This window comes from Gorilla gorilla, chromosome 5, assembly GCF_029281585.2.
Source record: "Gorilla gorilla gorilla isolate KB3781 chromosome 5, NHGRI_mGorGor1-v2.1_pri, whole genome shotgun sequence".
Classification (NCBI taxonomy): Eukaryota; Metazoa; Chordata; class Mammalia; order Primates; family Hominidae; genus Gorilla; species Gorilla gorilla.
This window is the reverse complement of record NC_073229.2, coordinates 74,737,478-74,758,682: the sequence shown is the minus strand read 5'-3', so window position 1 is coordinate 74,758,682 and position 21,205 is coordinate 74,737,478. Positions and strand designations below refer to the sequence as shown.

General features: G+C 40.6%; 2 protein-coding genes across 19 annotated transcripts in view; one reads left to right on the top strand and one right to left on the bottom strand.

Annotated features, from left to right (window-relative positions):
• Positions 1–15,022, bottom strand: part of BEND6 (BEN domain containing 6) — a 72,281-nt gene extending 57,259 nt beyond the window's left edge. For 4 of the 10 annotated variants that reach the window (XM_055391872.2, XM_055391873.2, XM_019028662.3 and 1 more), the window contains exon 1: positions 14,510–14,864. Coding sequence is in view for 1 of the 10 variants with exons in the window: in XM_055391871.2 (XP_055247846.1) it covers positions 5,757–5,792 (36 nt within the window). In the remaining 9 variants the exon portion in view is untranslated. Of the gene's footprint in view, positions 1–5,700; positions 5,793–14,509 lie in introns of those variants that run through there. The other 6 variants (XM_063707678.1, XM_063707679.1, XM_055391871.2 and 3 more) reach the window with 5 other exon arrangements.
• A 61-nt stretch (positions 15,023–15,083) lies between these two features.
• Positions 15,084–21,205, top strand: part of DST (dystonin) — a 494,942-nt gene continuing 488,820 nt past the window's right edge. For 3 of the 9 annotated variants that reach the window (XM_055391863.1, XM_055391862.1, XM_055391852.1), the window contains exons 1-2: positions 15,084–15,563; positions 16,155–16,189. In XM_055391863.1, the coding sequence (XP_055247838.1) occupies positions 15,383–15,563; positions 16,155–16,189 (216 nt within the window). In that variant the 5' untranslated portion in view covers positions 15,084–15,382. Of the gene's footprint in view, positions 15,564–16,154; positions 16,217–21,205 lie in introns of all 9 variants that reach the window. The other 6 variants (XM_063707674.1, XM_063707672.1, XM_063707670.1 and 3 more) reach the window with 3 other exon arrangements.

Genomic DNA, 21,205 nt, shown 5'->3' with positions numbered 1-21,205 from the left:
ATGAAAAACACAGTGTCTCAGAATTAAGACCTAGAAAAAGGGGAGTTTTGTAATTAATGGAAGCAAAGCAAAACATAAATTCTCAATGCATTTGTTTAATTTTAACAAATCAATGACACACCTAATGCAGGAATTCAAAAGCCACCTCTGAAATTCTAAAAAAAAAAACAAAGTCACCAAACCTAAGGAAACTAAATTAATATCAAAATGTAATACAGGTGTCTCATCTGCCTTTGTATTTAAATATAAGTTCTCTATTATGAATTCAATTAAAATTTTGAAAGGCAAGTACAGCACTACAATAAAACCTAAGTACTCTTTCATAGGTTTCAAAAGTTTTGGATTGCTTTATACATATATCAGTTTTGAAATGTATAGACATAAAAGACCCCTTATAGTACTCAGGTCAGAATATGAACTGAAGACTCCCCTCTAAATAAATTCAAAAGTGGCAGGAAACTAGTGCCAATATAATTCTAAATAGCCAGTGGCTGGCTTAATGATTTCTATAAAACGGACTACTAGTTTTAGTCCAGCTACGTAGCAAGATAGGGCATGGAGGAAGGAGATGCCTATATTATTTATTTTTAGTTATATATGTTCTAGAGGAAGACAAATCAAGATTGAAATGGCTGTAAATGATTGGGTGCATTCTGAGCACTCCAACCCTCAGACAGCACTCTGCTGAGCAAAACAAATGCATGGCTTTCTCACCAAAGTGTTCTGACTTCTAGAGGGAAAACTACTGGGTTTTACTAAGGTCCATTAGGCAGCATTTCAACTTACTGTCTGTTTTTACTTCCTTCATTTTCTTTTCTTTTCTTTTTTTTTTTTTTGAGACAGAGTCTGACTCTGTCTCCCAGGCTGGAGTGCAGTGGCGCCATCTCTGCTCACACAATCTCCGCCTCCTGGGTTCAAGTGATTCTCCTGCCTCAGCCTCCCGAGTAGCTAGGATTACAGGCGCCTGCCACCACGGCCGGCTAATTTTTTGTATTTTTATTAGAGACGGGGTTTCACCGTGTTAGCCAGGATGGTCTTGAGCTCCTGACCTCGTGATCCGCCCACCTCAGCCTCCCAAAGTGCTGGGATTACAGGTGTGAGCCACCGCACCCGGCCACTTCCTTCATTTTCAAATGACATAAAAATTTTCAGTTTCCAAGTTGTTCTGGCAATATCATGATTAAAAAAATGGTCAGTGTGCTTCAGGATGGTTTGACAATGCTGCCAAACTGTTATGGCATAACTTGGACTGGATTAGAGATTATGTAGGAGCCTAAGAAACGTTATGTTTGGGCCAAGTGCAGTGGCTCACACCACTGTGGCTTTGGGAGGCTGAGGTGGGAGGATTGCTTGAGCCCAGGAATTTAAGACCAGCCTGAGCAACATGGTGAGAATCCATTTCTACAAAAAATAAAAAAAAAATTAGCCAGGCATGGTGGGGCACACCTACAGTCCCAGCTACTGGGGAGGCTGAGGTGGGAGGATCACGAGAGCCCAGGAGTTTGAGGCTGCAGTCAGCTGTGTTCCTGTTGCTGCACTCCAGCCTGGGTGACAGAGTGAGACCCTGTCTCAAAAAAAAAAAAAAAAAAAAAAAGAAAAGAAAAAGAAAGAAAGAAAGAAAAAGAAAAGAAGCATTATGCTTGAGGGGGCTATAGACCTGAATCATTTTATATTTTCCATGAAGGGAAAGGAAAGAAAAACATTCTTATCTTTCTGGAGTTTGTGGATGTACTCTTACTGAAGCTAATTGAATGAATAAGCAGTGATATCATGTGTTTTCATACGTGTAACCATTATCTAGAAAAGAAATTAATTTAGTTCCCTATACTAACCTATATGACATCCTTGGATCTCTCCAATTCTGCCTCTCACTTAATAAGAATAAAAACATAGCTAACATTTACTGAATATTTAGTATATATAAGGTGCTATTCTATGCATTTAACCTCTACTAACTCATTTAATCCTCACAGACACCCTCTGTGGTAGGAACAAGTATTATCCACACTTTACAGATGAGGGAGCTGAGGTCCCCAGTGGAACTTGGCAACCACTCCTAGTTGGTAATCCATAAGCAGGCTGAAGAAGGGCTCAAGCCAGAACTTAGCAACTAATCATCAAGTCAGCTTTGTAACAGGTTGTCAATTCCAATAATGAGATTTTTGCTTTTTTCACTTCAAGTAGTCCCTTACAGGGCCCTCCTTGCCTAAGTTTGCCCTGTAGTACCATTCCCACAGAGACTGGAGTCTTGGCTTGTTCATCAGTGTTTGTTAGGACTATAGTCCTGGTTAGATGCTAGAGAAGGAGATCCTTTCTTTGGCCCTCCAGATCCTTTCCCTAGCTGTCTCTATTTCACTCTCTGAGTCTGGAGTTTGACCTGTTTGGGCTCCCGAACTCTCTTTTCAGCTGAGTTCAGCTGATTTCAGCCAATGAGTGTCCAGGCATGAGATCAGAGGGAGGGAGGACAGCGAATCAGGAGAATTTATCCTCCCGGCTCCCTTCCTGTGGGGTCACTTCAGATTTCATGTGCCCCTCTCCTTTCAGGTTGCAATAACCATGCCTTTCCTCTCCCTTTGGTCCAGGGCTGGTAACATTTCCACTATGACTAGCCCTGAGGTACAGCATGATCCCTCATGGTTTCCCTATACTCAGCCCACACTTTCTTAAATAGTCCCTTAGTTAAAGCCTTTTCAAATCATCCTAATTGTAGTGGGCCATCTATTTCTTGCCGGAACTCTGACTGATACAAAATGGCAGGGCTCCTCATACCTCCTGATTGCCTGTGTGTCTATTTGTTGCCAGCCAATAGATTCCTTCCGTTGCCAATACTTCCACCTGCTATCTCCCTACGGACATCTGATACTGACAATGTACCTGATCTACACTATTTGTTTGCTGGGTTATTACTGTTCTATTGGATATGGCTTGTATTTCTAATTTCCATGTTCTGACATGATCCATCCTACCACTGACCAAGCTCTATTTCCAGTGGCAAAGGGGTTTATTTTTTTGCTCTTTTCTTCATGCATGCTCTTATCTGTATTACTGGATCAATAACCCTAGTATTGCTGGTATCACTGGCTCCACATGTTAGCTTCATCATCTGTACCAGAGTCCCTCTGTTGCTCCTGACCTGGCAAAAGAACCAAGTGCTAAATGACCCAGCCTTTGTCTTATCGGAAATTAAACAGTGTGGCTGGCTTACTTTCATGTTGATGTGTTCACGAAGAAGACTATAGCACAGAGGTAATAGCACAGAAATAAGAGGCTGGGAAAAGTGGAAGGCAATCTTCACCTGCTCCACAGTGTCACTTATCCCAATCAATTGTCAATAAAAAGCCTGCAGGCACAGGCAGAACTATCTGAAAATTTGCACAAGAAAGTAAATGCAAAATTCAGAGGGACTCTAAAATTTTCCTGTGGTTCTAGGGCCTCTGAACATTTTCTTCTTGGCTATTATTGTGTTACTACTTGTCTCCCCAATAATTATGTGCCTTCCCTCATATTTATAAAAAAACAGGCCAGGCGCAGTGGCTCACGCCTGTAATCCTAGCACTTTGGGAGGCCGAGGCAGGCGGATCATCTTAGGTCAGGAGTTCGAGACCAGCCTGGCCAACATGGTGAAACTTCATCTCTACTAAATATACAAAAACTAGCCAGGCGTGGTGGCAAGTGCCTGTAACCCCAGCTACTCTGGAGGCTGAGGCAGGAGAATTGCCTGAACCCGGAAGATGGAGGTTGCAGTGAGCTGAGATCATGCCATTGCACTCCAGCCTGGGTGACAGAGCAAGACTCGGTCTCAAAAAACAAACAAACAAACAAACAAAAAACAAACCACAGGTTCAGAGTTAAGCCTAGAGAGGAGTAAAATCAATTACAAGTTCTATTTTAGGAGGACTATAAGTCATGTGAACTGTTTTCTATTTCACATTTTTTTGTTAATGTGGAACTTTCTATTCATCTTGAAAGTTGAGAGCAAAATGAGATTATTATGCTTTTTGCTTTAAGTAAATGTATTCTACAACATTAATAACTTTTGGACCAATTTTGTAAATTCACAAAATGTAATATGTAATTCTGACCCAAGAATCAATGCTTATGCATAAAAATCAGGAGCGATTCAACTCTCAAATATTAATCTAATCAATTATAATATGAAAAGATGAGATCATCTCTTTTTGAAATATCTATCCCATTATACACTATGTTAATATCACATATGTATATATATAAATTTTTTTGTGTGTGTGACAGGATCTCGCTTTGTCACAGAGACTGGAGTGCAGCGGCGCTATCAAGGCTTACTGCAGCCTTGAACTTCTAGGCTCAAGAGATCCTCTGATTTTATAATGCATTTTTCTCTCTCACTGAAAATCCTAGCTCCTAACAACATCAACATATCTATTTGCTAAATAATATTTCTAAACAGTTTTTTGACACAAGTCCTGGTGTTACAGGTATGAGCCACCATGCCTGGCCTAATATCATATATTAATGAAATAACTGGTTACCATTCACCATTATCTCCATTAACTTTGTAATTTTATACTATCAAAAGTTAAGGTCTAAATATAATTAATGTGCTGAGTCACATATTTTAGATAATTTACTTAATAAATCATCTTAAGTGGAGTTCCCATCTTACCTGTTACCAATCATTTCTCTCCTTACTCTGATATTTTTTCTTACCACCTTGAAGCAACATTAAAATTTAAAAAAAACAAATGATCAGCTACATTACACATTTTATCAAGTTATTTCCCTATCCCTATGAAGGTCATTTAGAAAAATACATTTATTATATATTTATGAGTGAAAGTGCTATCAATAAACTCGTAATCAAAATGAAAAGGAAGGTAAAAGGCCATCTTCTCTCAGTGTATTGGCATATTTGGGTGTGGTTAGCCATAGGGCAAGTCAGAACTAAGAAACCAGTTAAGGATGGAGAATGCAAGTGTTGGTCAAAGAAGAAAGCTCAAGGAAATGGGATGAACCTCTTTAAGCCAGCTGAGGCCCAGGAAGCTATATTAAAGCAAGGATGGATAGATGGGTAGAGTGAGATCAAAGTATGCAACCTAACGTCGAGGTTCAGAAGTGTCAAAGACTGAGAAGAGGCCAGGTGAGGAGGCTCACACCTGTAATCCCAATACTTGGGAGACAGAGGTGGGAGGATTGCTTGAAGCCAAGAATTACCAGCCTGAGTAACATAATGAGACTTCGTCTACTAAAAATAAAATAAATTAGCCAGGTATGGTGGTGCCTGCTTGTAGTCTCAGCTACTTGGGAGGTTATGCCAGGAGGATTGCTTGAGCCTGGGAGATGGAGGCTACAGTAAGCTATGATCAGGCCACTGCACTCCAGCGTGGGCAACAGGGCAAGCCCCCATCTCAAAAAAAAAAAAAAAGACAAAAAGACAAAGGAACAGGGGACTTAGCAGGGATGGCATTTGGGGACAATGTTGTCAGTCTTTGATTTTATGGTAGAGAAGTTGTTAAAACAGTCAGCAGGACACAGAACCTTGGGCAAATGTACATCCTGTTCACAGAAAGAGGGAAAGACTAAACTTGTCCTTCTATGAAAAGATAGAAAGCTTAGTGAGATACTCTTTTTTATTGGTAGAGGTACAGTTTCGCTATGTAGTTATTTCAAGATAGTCTTCCAGTCTGAAACCCTTACAAAGCAGGTCACATAAGTACTTACAATCATAGGCTTTAAAGCCAAACTGTCTGATCCATAATCCTAGCTCCAATACTTACTACCCATGTAATCTTTCTGTGCTTCTGTCTCTCCATCTGTGAAATGGGAATAATAAAATACCCCATTATGAGTTGATATGTCAGGTATATAATAATATAAATTAATTAATATTAATTATAATATTAATTGCAATAATATAATTACTACTTTCTTATTTTATAACAATAATTATTTATATTATTAATTAACAATATAATTATATCAATATTATTACAAAAATATATTTTATTTTATAACTAAGTATATTATTAATATTGTAATTATAACATTAATTTAATAGTATTTTATTATACCACTACTAGTATTGTATTAGTTATATTATATTAATTTATTAATAGTAATAAATTATATTAATTTATTAATAGTAATAAATTATATTAATTTATTAATAGTAATATTTTATTATTAATTGAAGCAAATTGAACCAGATTACCCCCATACAAGTTTAGGTCAAACATGTGAGAGTAGGAGGGGAGTTTATAGCATTGAGGACAGGGGAGGGCTTCAATAAACATAGCTAATTAACCTTGATGCCTATGAGTCTATATTAGACAAACCTCAATCTTTTGTAAAAATATAAAGAAAAAATTATTATAGCTTTCTCTTTTATAAAGGACAGCCAGGTGGTCTCCCATAGAGCCGTTTTACCAAAGTAGGAGTCAGCTTGGCCCCGCTAAGCTTCTTCAGTTTTCTGGAGATGCTGGGTCAAATTTACCCAAGCGATAATGATGGAGACATGGCAATGAAATGGTAAGGGTGAAACTATAATTTTTTAATACAAAGAGTCTTGTGAAATTGCTGGATTAGGAGGTGTGGCCTAGGTAAATTCCTCACAGGCTAAAGGAGAGGACCGCATCTCTTGTGTACAAGGAAACATCTGACGTTCTGCTGGAGTGTCGGGTTGGCCTTCATTAATCTGGGTAGGGGTAGCCTAAGGAGAGTCAGAAGAGAGGAAGAGTAGCTGCTCAGCAAGCTCCAACTAAGAGGATTTCCTTTAGGGGAAGAGCTGCAGTGCAAATGAAGCAGGGAGGCAGTGCAAATGGAAAACATGCAACAGGAATGGTTTGTGTGGTTTGTGAAGTGCTGAAGAATTTTGATGCCACTTGCTAGGTGTGTGGTCTTTAGGCAATTCCTTACATCTCTAAGCCCTGGAATTCTCATCCATAAAATAGGAATAAGAGTAGTACCTACTCAGGGCTGCTGTGAGGATTGAATGAGTAAATGCACGTAAAGCATTTAGCAGAGAGTAGATACTCAATAAGTGCTAGGTGTTGCTACAGATAACTAGGTGGTCCACATCAAGGTAGCCATTCAGTAATGAGGATGACCAGTGCATGTTATTCCATGCCTTTTGGGGAAGTGGCACAGGTGAATAATGATCATACCAATCAACTCCCAGGGTGCTGTTGGTGCCCCTTAATCTAGGCACTAAGACCTAGACTTTTAACAGCTCACCAGATGGCAAACCACCAGGAAGTCTGATACATTAACTACAATCCTGCAATATCTTCTCTAGGTAGATTCCTGCCTCATTACAAATGACCACAGACTGAAAGTGTGCAAAGAACAGTGCCCACTAGGCCCAGAGGGGGGTCTGAAGCACCCAGGAAATCATATTGATCCAAGGTCTGTTTCTGTGTGGAATGCATGAATGTTATGTCACCAAACCCTAGAGGATCAGAACAGAACTTGGAGCAAAAAGAACTAGCCAGACTGAGAGATCGGGATACATCAGGAAACTGGACTTGCCCACTGGAGTGAAACAGTCACATAATGAAATAACCAGCTTCATACTGTAACAATATGTGATCATGATGATGTGACATTGAGACCTAGTATCCTGGAAATATGGTGGTGGAGAGGGAGTTGAGGTCCACAAATATGGCAAGAGTGGTGTCTTGGTCTGTTTTGTGCTGTTAAAACAGAATACCACAGGCTTAGTAATTCATAATGAACAGAAATTTATTGGCTTGCAGTACTAGAGGCTGGGAAGTCCAATATCAAGGTGCTGGCATCTGGTGAGTGCCTTGCTGTCTTGCTGTGTCATCACATGGTGGAAGATGAAGATGAGAGAGAGAAAGAGAGAGAGAGAGAGGAGGCTGAACTAGCTCTTTTATAACAAATCCACTCCTAAAATAACAGCATTAATCCATTCATGAGGGCAGAGCCCTCATGGTCTAATCACCTCTCAAAGGTCCCACCTGCCAATACTGTCACAACAATAATCTAATTTCTACATGAGTTTTTGCAGAAGTAAAAATTTAAACCATAGCATTCCACTCCTGGTGGGACGCTAGAAACAACGAGTAGGTGAAGCTGAACAGCTGGATGGGCAGTCTTCCCACCAGAGTGCAGAATCACCCTGGTGGGATTGAGGGCACCAATTACCAGGTCTGCAGACTCCACAGTAGACTGTTGAATGTGGGCTTGGGGAAGGATTTAGGAAGAGTGGTGGCTTTATTTACCAGAATGTCTGTGAGTTGTTTCTGGGAACCTAATACTAATTCCTTTTGTCCCTCTTTTAGGCCTTAAGACTATAGCAATTTTTGCAGACTGTGAACCCAAGACTAGCTTTTAGGACTAGTCCTATTGGCTTGGAATGGGCTTATCCATTCAAACATCTAGCTATAAATTGGGTAGTTAATCGGCATGAAGGCAGCTTAGGAATCAATTTATCTCTTCTTTCCATAACAGAAGTCTATGGAAGTGGTCCTAGACTGTTAACACAGTCTTTTCTTCTCTTAGGGTTACAACTGACATCCCAGTGGGAGTTACCTTAGGTGACTCATTTGTCTCTCTCCCAATATGTTTAAAGATGCTAGAGGACAAATTAACTCCCAGCACATCATCTCCATTTAGTCTTTGGGTGGCAGCACTCACCTGCACTTGGGAGACTTATCTAAACTTTTATAGTTTAGAACAGAAAGTTTCCTTTGCTAACCATGGACGGATAGTCCCCAAGACACTTCTTACAGTCTCAGGGGTATCCAGGTGCTGCCATTGTTGATGGATCAAATGACTTATACGAGTTCAGAAGCCTCAGTACCTATGTGGATTTGTATGATTCTGATGATTCTCATTGTGGGAGTTGGGGGAGAGCTCATTAAGAATCTAATGAAAGGTATGGATCATGTCCTCAAAATGAGACACAAGTTTTTACATGTAATTTCAGGTCTCTAGAAACCTACTCATGAATTCCAGTTTGAACTTCTACAGTAGAGATAGGACTGGCAAGAACAGGATTTAGGTTAATGGCTTTCTTCTTTGAAATATAAACTCTACTATATTCCAATTTGTGTGTTTGCTGTTTGTTGCCCTGTTTTACTCCATAAAGTATTTGTGGCTACAAAAACATTTTAAAGATGTACTTTTCTTTCTGTTTCTAGATTCATGGGATGTCCTTACATTGAAGTATCAATAACCTCTGGAACTATATATTATTAATACATCTTTTACTAATCATCAGTTGCTCATCACAATTTTCTGCTCTCCTTGGTACATTTAGTACTTCTGCTCTCCTAGTGACAATATTTTTTCAGGCTATGAGTGCATTGATGCATTAGCATACAACTCTATTAGCACAAAATATTTAATGCAAAAGTCCTAAATGACAAAGAATTATTGTAAGAAATAGGGGAACTCTAGCTATTCAATGTTGTTGTAGTTTTATTATCATCACAACCTAGAACTTAATTTGTAGATAATAACCAAAATTTTATTCATCTTGTAACATTTGCTATGCAATAATAAAGCTCCTACCTTATTTTTTTATCTTTTTACTTAAGAAGTGTAGAAGTTTCAGATGTAGAATGTTTATAACTTATATGGCAAATTTCATCTTGGATCTAGAAGGCAATATCTTCAGCTTTCAAACTTGCTTTGTAAATTGCCCATTCTTAGAAATGGTGGAAATATTTTATACCATCTGAATAATAATGAACAATATTGTTCAGCGATTTATAACTCTAAGAGCTTTATAATTTGATTTATGAACAGTTCTCAAATTTTCCATTGGCAGTTCATACAACTATGAGTAAATTTTCTGGCCAAATGACTCAGTATTTTGCGGCATGACTAATCCCACACTCAATGTGGAAACTATATAAATAAATTCTATTTGCTTGTGGATAATAAATGATTACTTTCCAAAAACTGTCTGCAAAGCATTATATAGTAGACGAATTCAATTATATTGATGTTTTTAAGCTCCCAAACTCAGCTGACTTTTTTGAAAAGTCTGTAATGCTCACACACCCAAAAAGAACTCCCCTCACATACTCCTGGAATTATCATGGCTTCTGCAGTGCGGTAACCCATAGAACAACAAAACCTAATTAGGCTCTACAATAGCTAAAATGTTAAAACAACAATCTGAAATAATTCCATTTGCAATATTTTCTTGGTATAGTTTTAAGTTATTTTAAAAGTTTTTATTATGGTAAAATAAAGCCCTTTACCAGGGAATATTTGCTGAAAATGATATTTGATATTACTGCAAGTTACAATTATTTTCCTTTCAAAAACTCAAATATTAAAAAGAAAATAGTAATCTATCCACATGATGGTTTCCCTGGTTCTGGTGGCTGGAAATCACCTCCAAATTTATTTTAGATGAAGTAGGTTCTTCCAGATGATATAGCTCCTTTACCTTTTAATACAAGCACATGTAAAACACTTCACCTAGAAACAAGGAAGTTACCAGGCCAAAATCAATATGCTTTATTTCTAATAATTTATTGCTAGAGCCATTCTTACCTAAACTTCTTGTTTTCAAGGGGGTAATATTTCAATGTAATGTCCTTGTGTGATTACCAACTGGGTAATTTACTCACTTCTAGATAAATTGGTAATAATCACAGACAACCTAGGCTACATTCCAAGACATTCCTTATCTTTCCCTGAAAGTCATTATTCAAGTCTGAGTACTAGTAGCCAGATTAGATGGGGAAGAAACCATGGGCATGGAGCCATCCTAACTAGTCAGGCTCAATTTTCACTCTGCAGAGTCTAAAGCAACCTGAGACCAGAAAGAGCTAATCTGCTGGGGGGACTCAAAATTGCTAAATCACAAATCCCCAGGAGAATGTCCTCTTCTCCCTTCTCTTTAATTATTTCTCTCCCTCTTCTGGCTCCATCTCCCAAATTCCCTAGAAACTTGTTCAAATATCCCTAGCCTGACAAAATAATCACCATTGGCCTTTATTCAGGATTTAATTGCTTTTCTACTCATCCCCTTTAGAGTTAAATTTCTGCAAAGATTGTAGACAACAACCCTCTCCTCTTTCTCATCTTCATTACCCCCTCAACTCATTAATGTCTGGTTTTAGCCTCTCCTGCCATGATGAATCAGTTCTCTGAAAGGTTTCTGGAGGTCTCCTAGTCACCAGTCCTCAGTCCTTGCCCTCCTTAGACTCCCATTTGTGCATCTGTTCCAGAAAGCCACTAAATTGGAACACTCCCTACTTGGCTTCGACCACTTTGCTATCCTCCAGGCCAGAAATGGAAGCTGTCTCCAAAGTTCTGATTCTGGGATGCTCTTTAGCATCTATTCCTTAGTCATTTCCTCTATTTCCATTACTCCAACTACAATGTTGATGACTCCCTATCTGTTTTTGGTTCTGACCTCTCCACATTTCCATGGGCTTGCTGGATATTTTCACAATGATGTCCTTCTGAGGCTTCCATCTCAGTGGGTCTAAAATGCAGTTTGTTATCTTCTCCTTCCAAATTATTCCTCTACCCTAGCTCAAAACCTGAGTTATCTTCAGTTCCTCCCTTTTTCTCAACTGGTTGTTACACAGCTTAGGGTGGAAACTTTTCTTCTTTCTGATGTTTCTTCTTGATCCATACATTAGGAACCTGTGCCACAACTTTCTGCCTCTAAGAAAGTACTGAGGAAGATGTTTCTGCCACCTTTTTAAAGCACCTTACTCACTGCTATCTTTTGGGAATGAAAAGACTTAGTGATGGAAAAACTCAGGAGGGCCTACTAGCCATTAGTGGGCAGGAGTGATGTATAAAGTTCCCTTCTCACACATGGGCCTGTCTCTTGCTCACACATGCTGAACGCCTTATGGATTGTAAAGTGTCAGGCTTCCCTTTGCCTTTGGTGTTTATGCCGGAATTTGAACAGGTTGGGTTCCTTCCTGCCCTAATGCTGGGGAAGCTTGTCATTTTTCAGCTGTGGACTGGGTGAGCATGCCAAGTAAGGAAAAAGGAATAAGATGCCCCATTTTGGCTTTGAGGCTAAGCTGTGTTCTTCAATCTGACTTTATCTTGAATAGAGTTAACACAATATTTTAATTTCCTTATGGTTCCTTGTGTCTATTCCCAATTTGGTTGAGAATCTAAAGGGAAGAAGGGCTGTATAATGGACCATCTTCTACATACGTGGTATCAAACTCTCTTAGCTATCTTTCCCAACTATTTCGTCTTCTTTTGGGTGACAATGATAACTTACTCTCATAAAAAAGTCAACAAATTATACATACTTTTCCATTATGAATTTTCATTTTTTTGTATGAAAGATTTGAGCCATGGCTCTCCCCCTCCATCCCTATCCTCAAACTTAACAATTTTTTTTGTGTCTGACTTTTATACAATGTCAATTATTCTTTTTTTTAAAGCAAAAACCTACCAGGAAGGCAAGGTATAATTTCTACTAAATTAACTTCCAAAAAGCACTGCTTGGCTGATTTAGTATTTATTGAATTCCACAATGCATTAGGCACCACATAAACACACAGACAGAAGCAATTAATACTATGTATGCTATTATTTGGAAAATATGATAAATTAGCAACAAACAAATCAGAAAATAACAATGGAACTAAATACTAAATTATTTCAAGGATTTGGTTTGTTTATTATTAGTATCTTTAAGACAACTGATGGAAAGAACAGAAATGAATGCATCTAAAAAGAAATATCTATAATCCTATTGCCTGGCAGTTAAGCATTTGCCTGCCAAGAGAGATAAATGATGTTCTTGTGTGCACTTGAAACTTATAAATGGCTGCAGCAAGACGCAGGATGATAACAGTTGTGCTAAAGTCATACCTCAGAAAACCATAATAGCTATTTAGTTGCTTTTTGTTGTTAAAAAATATAGCGTTTGGGGCAATTTGAATACTATTCTGTGTGTCTTTGACATGTTTCTGTTCAAGGATACGTAGGCTATTTCAGCTCACTTACAAATTTCAGTCAATGAGAAGCATAAAGATGACCTTCCAAAATTCTGTTAGTTATTTCCCCCAATGTCTGCACACGGTTAGTTCAGTTTTGTTGTTTAAAATTACTCCACCATGCCATTGTTGAGTCAATGCGGTGGAGAATTCTTCCTTTCCTGATGTGCCACACATTGCAAACTCTCAGGATTTTCTTCAATAACCTCTGCATAATTGTTGAATAGTTTCTCACTGCAGTGGGCTGCGGTATCAAGAAACCTTTAGCCATATGCACATGATGTAGTGCTACCTGTCACCCACTCTGAGTGCTAGTGACCCATGAAGCCTATCCTGGAATTCAGTGCAGCCTACATGCTGCCATTCAAAATTCCCACCTTATGCAGTGTCTCCAAGCAAGGGCCCTTCTGAGTTCAATCCAAAACAACTGAATGAATGAGATGCAACATGTCAACAATTCGAATGTTTATTTTGTTTAAGGAAACCAGCTGTAAACAAAACGTATCTGTTGTTTTCCATGCTTATGAAGCTGGCACTAAGAGACTGCATTAACCAATGCCTTTTTAGGTTTAATACTTACACACGGTAATATGTTACTGGCTTTAAGGACATCAATGATTAAGCTTTTATGCAGAGCTGTACGGTTTTGTATAGTTGGAAAACAACACTGATTTTGAGATCACTACAAGCAAATAAAACTTTTATTCCTCCCAATTATTTACCTGCTTTTCAAATTTTTATAAATTTTTATGACACAATTTCTTCAGTCTATTAAATATTCCAAAAAAGAGGCTAGCTAATACAGTCGTTATAAGAAACTCCGCAAATGCAGTTAAGTGTTACCTTGTCATTATAATTAAAGTTTTCTTTTGCAAGTAAATGAAACAAACAATCCAGCCCCACACAGGGAAAGCCAGCATTGCCTTGGGGGCAGCAGAACGCGGCACAGCACCGCCCGCCAAGGCCGCAAGATGCCGCAGACTGACTGCTGCAGCAGCCGCTTCCTGGCCAGGTGGCCGTGGCCGTCCGCAGAAAGGCACACTGCAGCGCTCTCGCTATACCTTCCGTGCTGGCATTGCATCAGTGTTAAATCCCCTGGCCACCAACTGCCATATACTTTTTGCTAGTTATGAAGAAACGTGGGGAGGGGACAAAGGGGAGACAGAGTGTGCCTGCAAGTGTGAGAGATCACTATTGCTTCACACTCCCTAAAAAATTTCTCCCCCAAATGTTTATAAGCCAAGTACCAACTTACTTCATCTGCCAGGTCCCTAAGTCTGAAATCGCCTTGCCCTTCAAATGCACTAAATGAGTCAGGGTTTTAGGGCAAACCCAGGGATACAAGAAGATCGAAAGTGCCCAATTCTTAGCTGCGAGATAAGCACCAAGTTTGGGGTGGAAGAGTTCACCTCTGCAGACCAGAGCGTACTACCCCGGAGCGCTCCTAGTTTAGAGAGGCTTGGAGAGGAGTGGGCCTCCCGTTCCTGGAGTATCCCAGTTCCCAGGGAAGGCCCTTCCCGGCGCTCGCGCTTCAGAGTGCGAGGAACCCCCCACAAGCAATAGCTCACCCGGCTGCATCCTTCAAAGCCTCAACCTCGGGGCGGGGCGCAGGGAGGTGGGAGGTGGAGGGTAGCACCGCCGGGAGGCTCCTGTCAGCGCCTCACGGTTTTCCCCCTGGCTCCTTGGCGCCCCCTGACGACGGGCTCCGCAGCAATTTGGCCGAGGGAGGCTGGACAGGCGGAAGCTCCGGGTGTCCGGGAAGCTAGAGGCACCCGGCCAATGCACCCGCGGACGGCGCGGACTGGCGGGCGGCCCCGCGGGAGGGCGCTGGGCTCTCAGGCCCGGGTGCAGCCCGCGGCCGCCGCCGAAACCGCCGCAGCCATGTCCGCGCGCCCGCGCTGCCGCAGCCTGGCCGTGATGTCATCAGCCGAGCCCCCGCCGCGGCGCCCCATTCCCGCCCCCCGCAGGCTGCCGCGGCTGCAGCCTGAGCGCCGCGTCCCCGCCCCGACCCACGTGCGCCCGGCTTCTGGGATGCTGAGGTCGGCGGCGGCCGCAGGACGATGCGCGGGGCCCGGGCGGCCGCGGCGGCGGCGCTGCTCCTCCCCACTCGCCGCGTCCCCGGCGGGGCTGCGCCCGGGGGCTGCGCACGGACGGGGGCGGGGGCGCCTGGGGAGGGAGGGGAGAGGATCCCAGCCGCCGAGTCGCAGCCTCGTCGCTGTCTGCTGAGTCATGGCAAGCGCTCCCCGCAGCCCTGGATCACTCGCGTAGCGCGGCTGGCGCGGGGTGCGCAGCCATTGGGCTGGGCGCGGGGCCGCGAGCGCCAGGCATGACGCGCTGAGCCGCGCTCACCCGTGCCCGCCGTCCCGGCGTGCGCCCAGCGCGGGTGCCTGTGCCGCCGCCCTCCAGCCCCGCCGTCGAGTCGCCCTCGCCTCGCCCGCACCATGATCGCCGCGGCTTTCCTCGTCTTGCTGAGACCCTACAGCATCCAATGTGCCCTCTTCCTCTTGTTGCTTCTGCTGGGCACCATCGCTACCATCGTCTTCTTCTGCTGCTGGCACCGCAAGCTCCAGAAAGGGAGGCATCCGATGAAATCGGTCTTCTCGGGTCGTTCAAGAAGCCGAGGTAAGACAAGCCGCGACGGGTTTCTGCGGGCTACCAGGAACAATTAAGCCGATTTGGAGAGTGAAGCGCGGCTCGCTCCCTTCTCCTCGGCTGCCCCTAGCCCCATCATTGCCCACTCCCCAGGCTGAGTGCGTTTCTTTATTTAACGCCCCTTGCCCTTTTTGCCCTCACCTCCGCCCTCCAGTCTTCCAGGTTTGAATAACCACGGCGATGCCGAGGGCAGGGAGGGGAGGAAAGAACTCAAATTTTTAGTCAGTTTGCTAAAGCCTTAAGGGTAATGTGAGCGTAGTCCGGGGCTGCGCCAGTCTCGCCTTCACGCATCCTTCGCTGGAGCGTAGGGGTAAGAAAGTAAGGCATGGAAAGTTCGGGGTTCCCCAACTCCCCCAGAACTTTCATGCAAACTTCTCGCGGAGAAATCACGTAGAGACCGATGGCCCCAGGACTCCTCCTCCCTCCCCCAGGATGTCCCACCGAATTCCAGGCGTCTGCGATGTGCTTTCCCGACCCTGGTCTCCCAGGTAAGTCATGAGTCACTCGGTAGGTGAAGAACAAGGAGTTAAATGAAGTCTCATTTCTCTCTTTTCTCCCCAGATGCTGTTTTGAGATCGCACCACTTTCGTTCTGAGGTAATTTATTTAGCGCGCACGCTCAAGGTCAGAAGAAGTTCTCTTTCCTGAGTACCAATATTAATTATATGCGTGTTAAGAAACCAGTAGGACACTGAATGACGAACATGCTGTCCCCTAGCCGAAAGTGGCATGTTTCCTTTTAAGTGATTTCATATTGGTGCCCAGCGAACGGTTTTAGCAAATTTCTTGTGTAGTGGAGCTGTTGTACAAGAGGGGAAAAGGCAAACCCTAAAAGTGCTGCAGACCTTAAAAATCTTAGCCACAGGGTGGATGTCACTTGAGTTTACAGTTTGTATTTTGCTGGTGGAAGTGTTTTCTGGGTGCTGTCAGTTGACTCTGGTTGTTCACTTGGATAAACGAAGAGGTTAGTGCAGAACAATTTGATCCATATGCAATGCATTTCATTTTCGATTTTCAAGTTTACATTTCTGTTTTCTCATAAAGCTCTCCATGTTTTATTGGGGACCATCTGATGATTTTTGCAAAGCGATGATGGTAGTGTGTGCTTAAATGCTTGTGCTAGTCTCCACTCTCAAAACGTGGACCATCCCTCTAGGGCAATTAACTCCTAATCACTGCACCCAGGAACCAGCTCCACTGAAGAAACACAAGCGCTCCCTGACCTAGGATTTCTTTAGGAGTTTTCAGGCCAACCTCCACTTATCCTAAGATAATTTCCCCTCTTTTTAGGAAAGTTGCACGCCGCCAGGCTTGGAGTTTGCTGCTTGGTGCAGTTTACTCATGTTGGCAAAGACTTCATAGTTAAACGCCCTCCATTTACCTGAAGTTATCTTGCCTTTCATTTCATTAGTTAATCAGATATTTTATGCCACCCTAGATGTTTTATTGGGTTCTAGTTGCTTAAAAACTTTAAATGTATTATTGCAATATCATTAAAATGTTGCACGAAGAGTAATTCTACTGTATATCGCCCTGGAAGGTGAGAACTCTGTTAAGTTTAGGATTCTTGAGAGGATAAGTTAACCAGTCAGGTAATCAGAGGTTCCATTTCTGGCTTTATATTAACTAGCTGTGTGATACATCTCGGTGCCTCGATTTACCCATCTGTAAGATAGGGCCATTAGTACCTTGCAGGGTTATGGGAGGGTGGAGGAAATTACAAGAAATTGTGTAAAGAAAAATCCCACTTAGTTCATAATAAGTATTCAGTATTTGGTAGCTATCATTATATTTTGTAAAATTGAATTTTAAAATGTATAAAAATAAACGATAATGTTTGCAAATTTCCAAGTCTTTATTAAATTACTTAATTAAAGTTTATGGAAAACATCAAAAACCGGGACTATCGTAAAGCAACAATTTTTGAATATGAGATTAATTCAATAGAACAGCCCATTCAGATGTGATGAGAAGTAAATAATTGACAGAGTGCAAACACCAAAATATAAGATTTTGATTTTAAAAAGAGATACCCAGTTCCACACACATAAATGATAGAACAAGAATAATAATCCTGTTTTGGATTATTATACTAGCCATCAGATATTTCAGCTAAAGCACAAACAAAAAATGAGATACAACTATTTCTTGTTTAATTATCTCTCAGTTGAATATTTTTGTCCTGAGCTTGCATTTGGTTAGGAAAGCTGGGGGTAGTTGTTTAATGCCTTAACTCACTTCATAAGATTCCTGGTACAGTTTGACATCTTTGTGTGGTATTTGCCTCGTCTACTAGACTGTGAGCTCCTTGAGGGCAGGACCATATCTTTCTTGTTTAGGGCTGTATCCCCACTATTTGGCTCAGTGCCTTGTATACAGTGGGTTATTAATAAATATTTATTGAATGAATAAATGAAAAAAAAATCCTAGTGGGTGCTAGTTCCTGAAACTGGGCAAATAGAACTCAGGGTTGGGCAGAAAAGAAAAATGCACATTCTCAGGACATCGCTCAGAATTCAACATTTGCTAAATCTCAACTCTTACTGGATCTTTGCAGGCTTTTAAAAATTGCCCTGGAGTTTGTGCTAAAAATGTAAGTCACAAATTGAAACAAAATGGATTCGGTTTGAATTTTTTTCTGAAAAATTTAAATGCAATATTAGTTTAATTTGTTGATGGGCTACCCATCAGCAAGCTGTTTTGATAAACCACTCAAAGAATGCTATTTTATAAGTGAAAATTATGGGACTGTGTTGCAAAAGAATGTCATGTTTCATCACTACTTTGCTTACATAAATGAAATATTTTCCCTTAAGGAAGACATAGGGAATATTTTTCTTTTCTCTTTTCTATCAAGATGCCATTTTCTGCAAGATTTTCTCTTTGAGAAATACCTCTGAATTTACTTGGTTTTAAACATATTTTAAAAAATAGAATTTGTGTAGCATAATGAATATTCTTGTTGCTTTTTAGTAGTAGCTGCTGCAAAATAATTATCCAAGAAAATATTTTGATTTCTGACAAATCATAGTCATATTGAACTAAGAATTTAGTACTTTCTGTTTCTCCTTCCATTCTCAGTAAGTAGATAACTCACTTTCAGCATTTCTACCGTGGTCAAAGGAGGAAAATGAGTTTAGGATCTGCTGACTCACTTTGAACCATGAAAAAGCTTTGGGCTAGCCCTTGTACAGATGAAGAAGTTCAGTGAGTACTTTGATGCTCTACTTGGCAGAATGTATTGCTTCTGGTACCCACACGCCCAGGAAGGAGTCCAATTGCACAGGAAGTTTTAGCTGGTTCCTTTTCAGGTAGTCAGAGAAATACTCCTAGAGAAAAAATCATCGCACCAGGACTCAGTTTGCTTTGGGAAAGTTCTGCAGTAGGGAAAAAAGCCACCTTCCTCATCTGAGGAGCTCCAGCTATTTTCTCCTCACTAAGTATATAATAAACACATTTTTTCAGTTTCTTCCTCATGAAGCTAGAAATAAATAATATAGATGTTTATAGTATGTTTTGGAACCATAACTGCCAACCCTTTTTATTTTCACATACTTGCAAACTTTACTGGCTTTTTAGTAGTCTTTAAATGTTCATAAATAGCATATGAGAATGTGAAATAATTAATGCAGCTAGCAAGGCCTGAACAGTGTAACTTCATTTCAGTAATAGACAGAAATATGTGTTTTATGTATGCATATTAAACACTTATACAGTGTTTTTGTTCTTGTTATGCTAAACAGCTAATGAAGAGAAGTGATTTCACATTGATGTAGCAAGACAGTCTAGAAACCAAGCGTTCATTCTGGTTTCTAGAATCCTGTTATCTAAGAAGTGTACTTTTCCTGAGGATTTATAATGCTTTATGCTGTGACTTTAAACAATGGTAAACTGTTACCCTAGATTCCTGTGGTGAAAGTCAGGCTGTGACAATCCTGATTTTAAGGAAATTTCAGAAAGCGATATGGGTAATTGAGGTACCATTAGATTATAAGAAAGGGTCTTGGGAGTACTTCAGTAGAATGGAGACTATTATAATGCCCTTTGAGAATATCCAGAGTGAATAGTGGTAAATAATCCCTATTCATGAGCTCAGTGGAATAAGGGAAGCCTTGTCTGACATAAGGAAGGAGAAGAGTGTGTTCTATATCTACCAATTTTTGAGTAAATATCTCTATTTCCTGTTTCAGGCAAAGGAACCAAAAGAGTTAAGCAGTTCCCAAAGACTCACATAACAAGATAAGGACTGAGTAACACAAGAATTATCTGGCTATGTATTGTCTGTCCTCTGGTGTTGAATTGTGTCACTCACAGCCCAGAGAATAATATGCCCAAAATTTTCACTGAAAGAAATTGAGTTTTTAGTTGACATTTCTTATAATACTGAACTGGCAAATCCTTTAGTTTTTTCCCAGTGATTATGTAAGTTATCCTAAATGAAACAATGGTCCACCTAAGCCCTGTTGTCCTCATTATGTTCCTCAAGTGTCCCTGTACCAAATCACTGGAGAATGGCCAGCAAAATAACCACATTTCACAGCATCTCATTAAATTTTCATCTTTCATTAAGAATTACCTAATTTAGTGGATTAGGGAAAGTGATAGTTTATTATTGAGCAATCCTCTATAATTAGGTTATCTTTATAAATAAATAATTTGTCTAGAGTTACGTTTTAGGTCTAAATTAATTTACACTAATTAAATCAGCCGTAAGTTGTAAGTGTGCACATGATGTAGTATTCATTGAGTGTCACCCAATTATTTTTCAAATAAACACATTTATTTTCTCTTTCTGTCCAAAGTACTGTGTTAGACAATATGGCTAACAAAGGGTTGGAGATGGAGCCCCTGCCCTTGACAGTTCCTTCTAGGTCACTCCCAATGTCAGTGCTGAAATTTTATAGTTACTGGTTTTTTCTGTTATGCTAACTGAACTGCTGTGCCGTTTCCAACTATGAATCACAAATGCAATGAGAGCATCGGAGGCTGCTGTGTAAAAGTGTACAGCCAATACATATGTAAAAAAGACAAATTAATCCTATTCACAGAGTTTATCATACCAGAGTCAACACTACCATATAATTAACGCTGACTTTAGCTACATGGTGACAAAACACAAAAACAAAACAACAAAAACAAACAAACAAAAACTCACTTTTTTTCATGCATCCAAGCCGATTAAATTCATCTAGATTAGAATTGAAACAAAATATTTTCCAGAAAAGTTTGCATCTTTATGTAATCTTAAGGCTCAAGAATGACTCTCTTTGAGATCTGGATGGCAAAATGGAACTAGGGTAATAACAATAATTATTGGCATAATGTAAGGATTATAAGAATATGAGTTCAAAATTCTGGTTTTGGGTTCTAGCTCTGCCACGAACTAACTGTGTCACCTTGGTCAAGTCTCTTTTGTCACTGATACTTAGATTTTGTATTATGACTGGTAATGTGAGAATGATCTCTGAGCCCCTTCCAGAAGTAATAGGCCAAGTATCTACTACATACAAAGTGTCGTGCTGTAGAGGCACCATGAAAACGTGATTCCTGTCTTATAGGTGCTTAAGGCAGGTAAAGAAAAAAGCATCATTAGCGTAAATACCAAGTAACAAA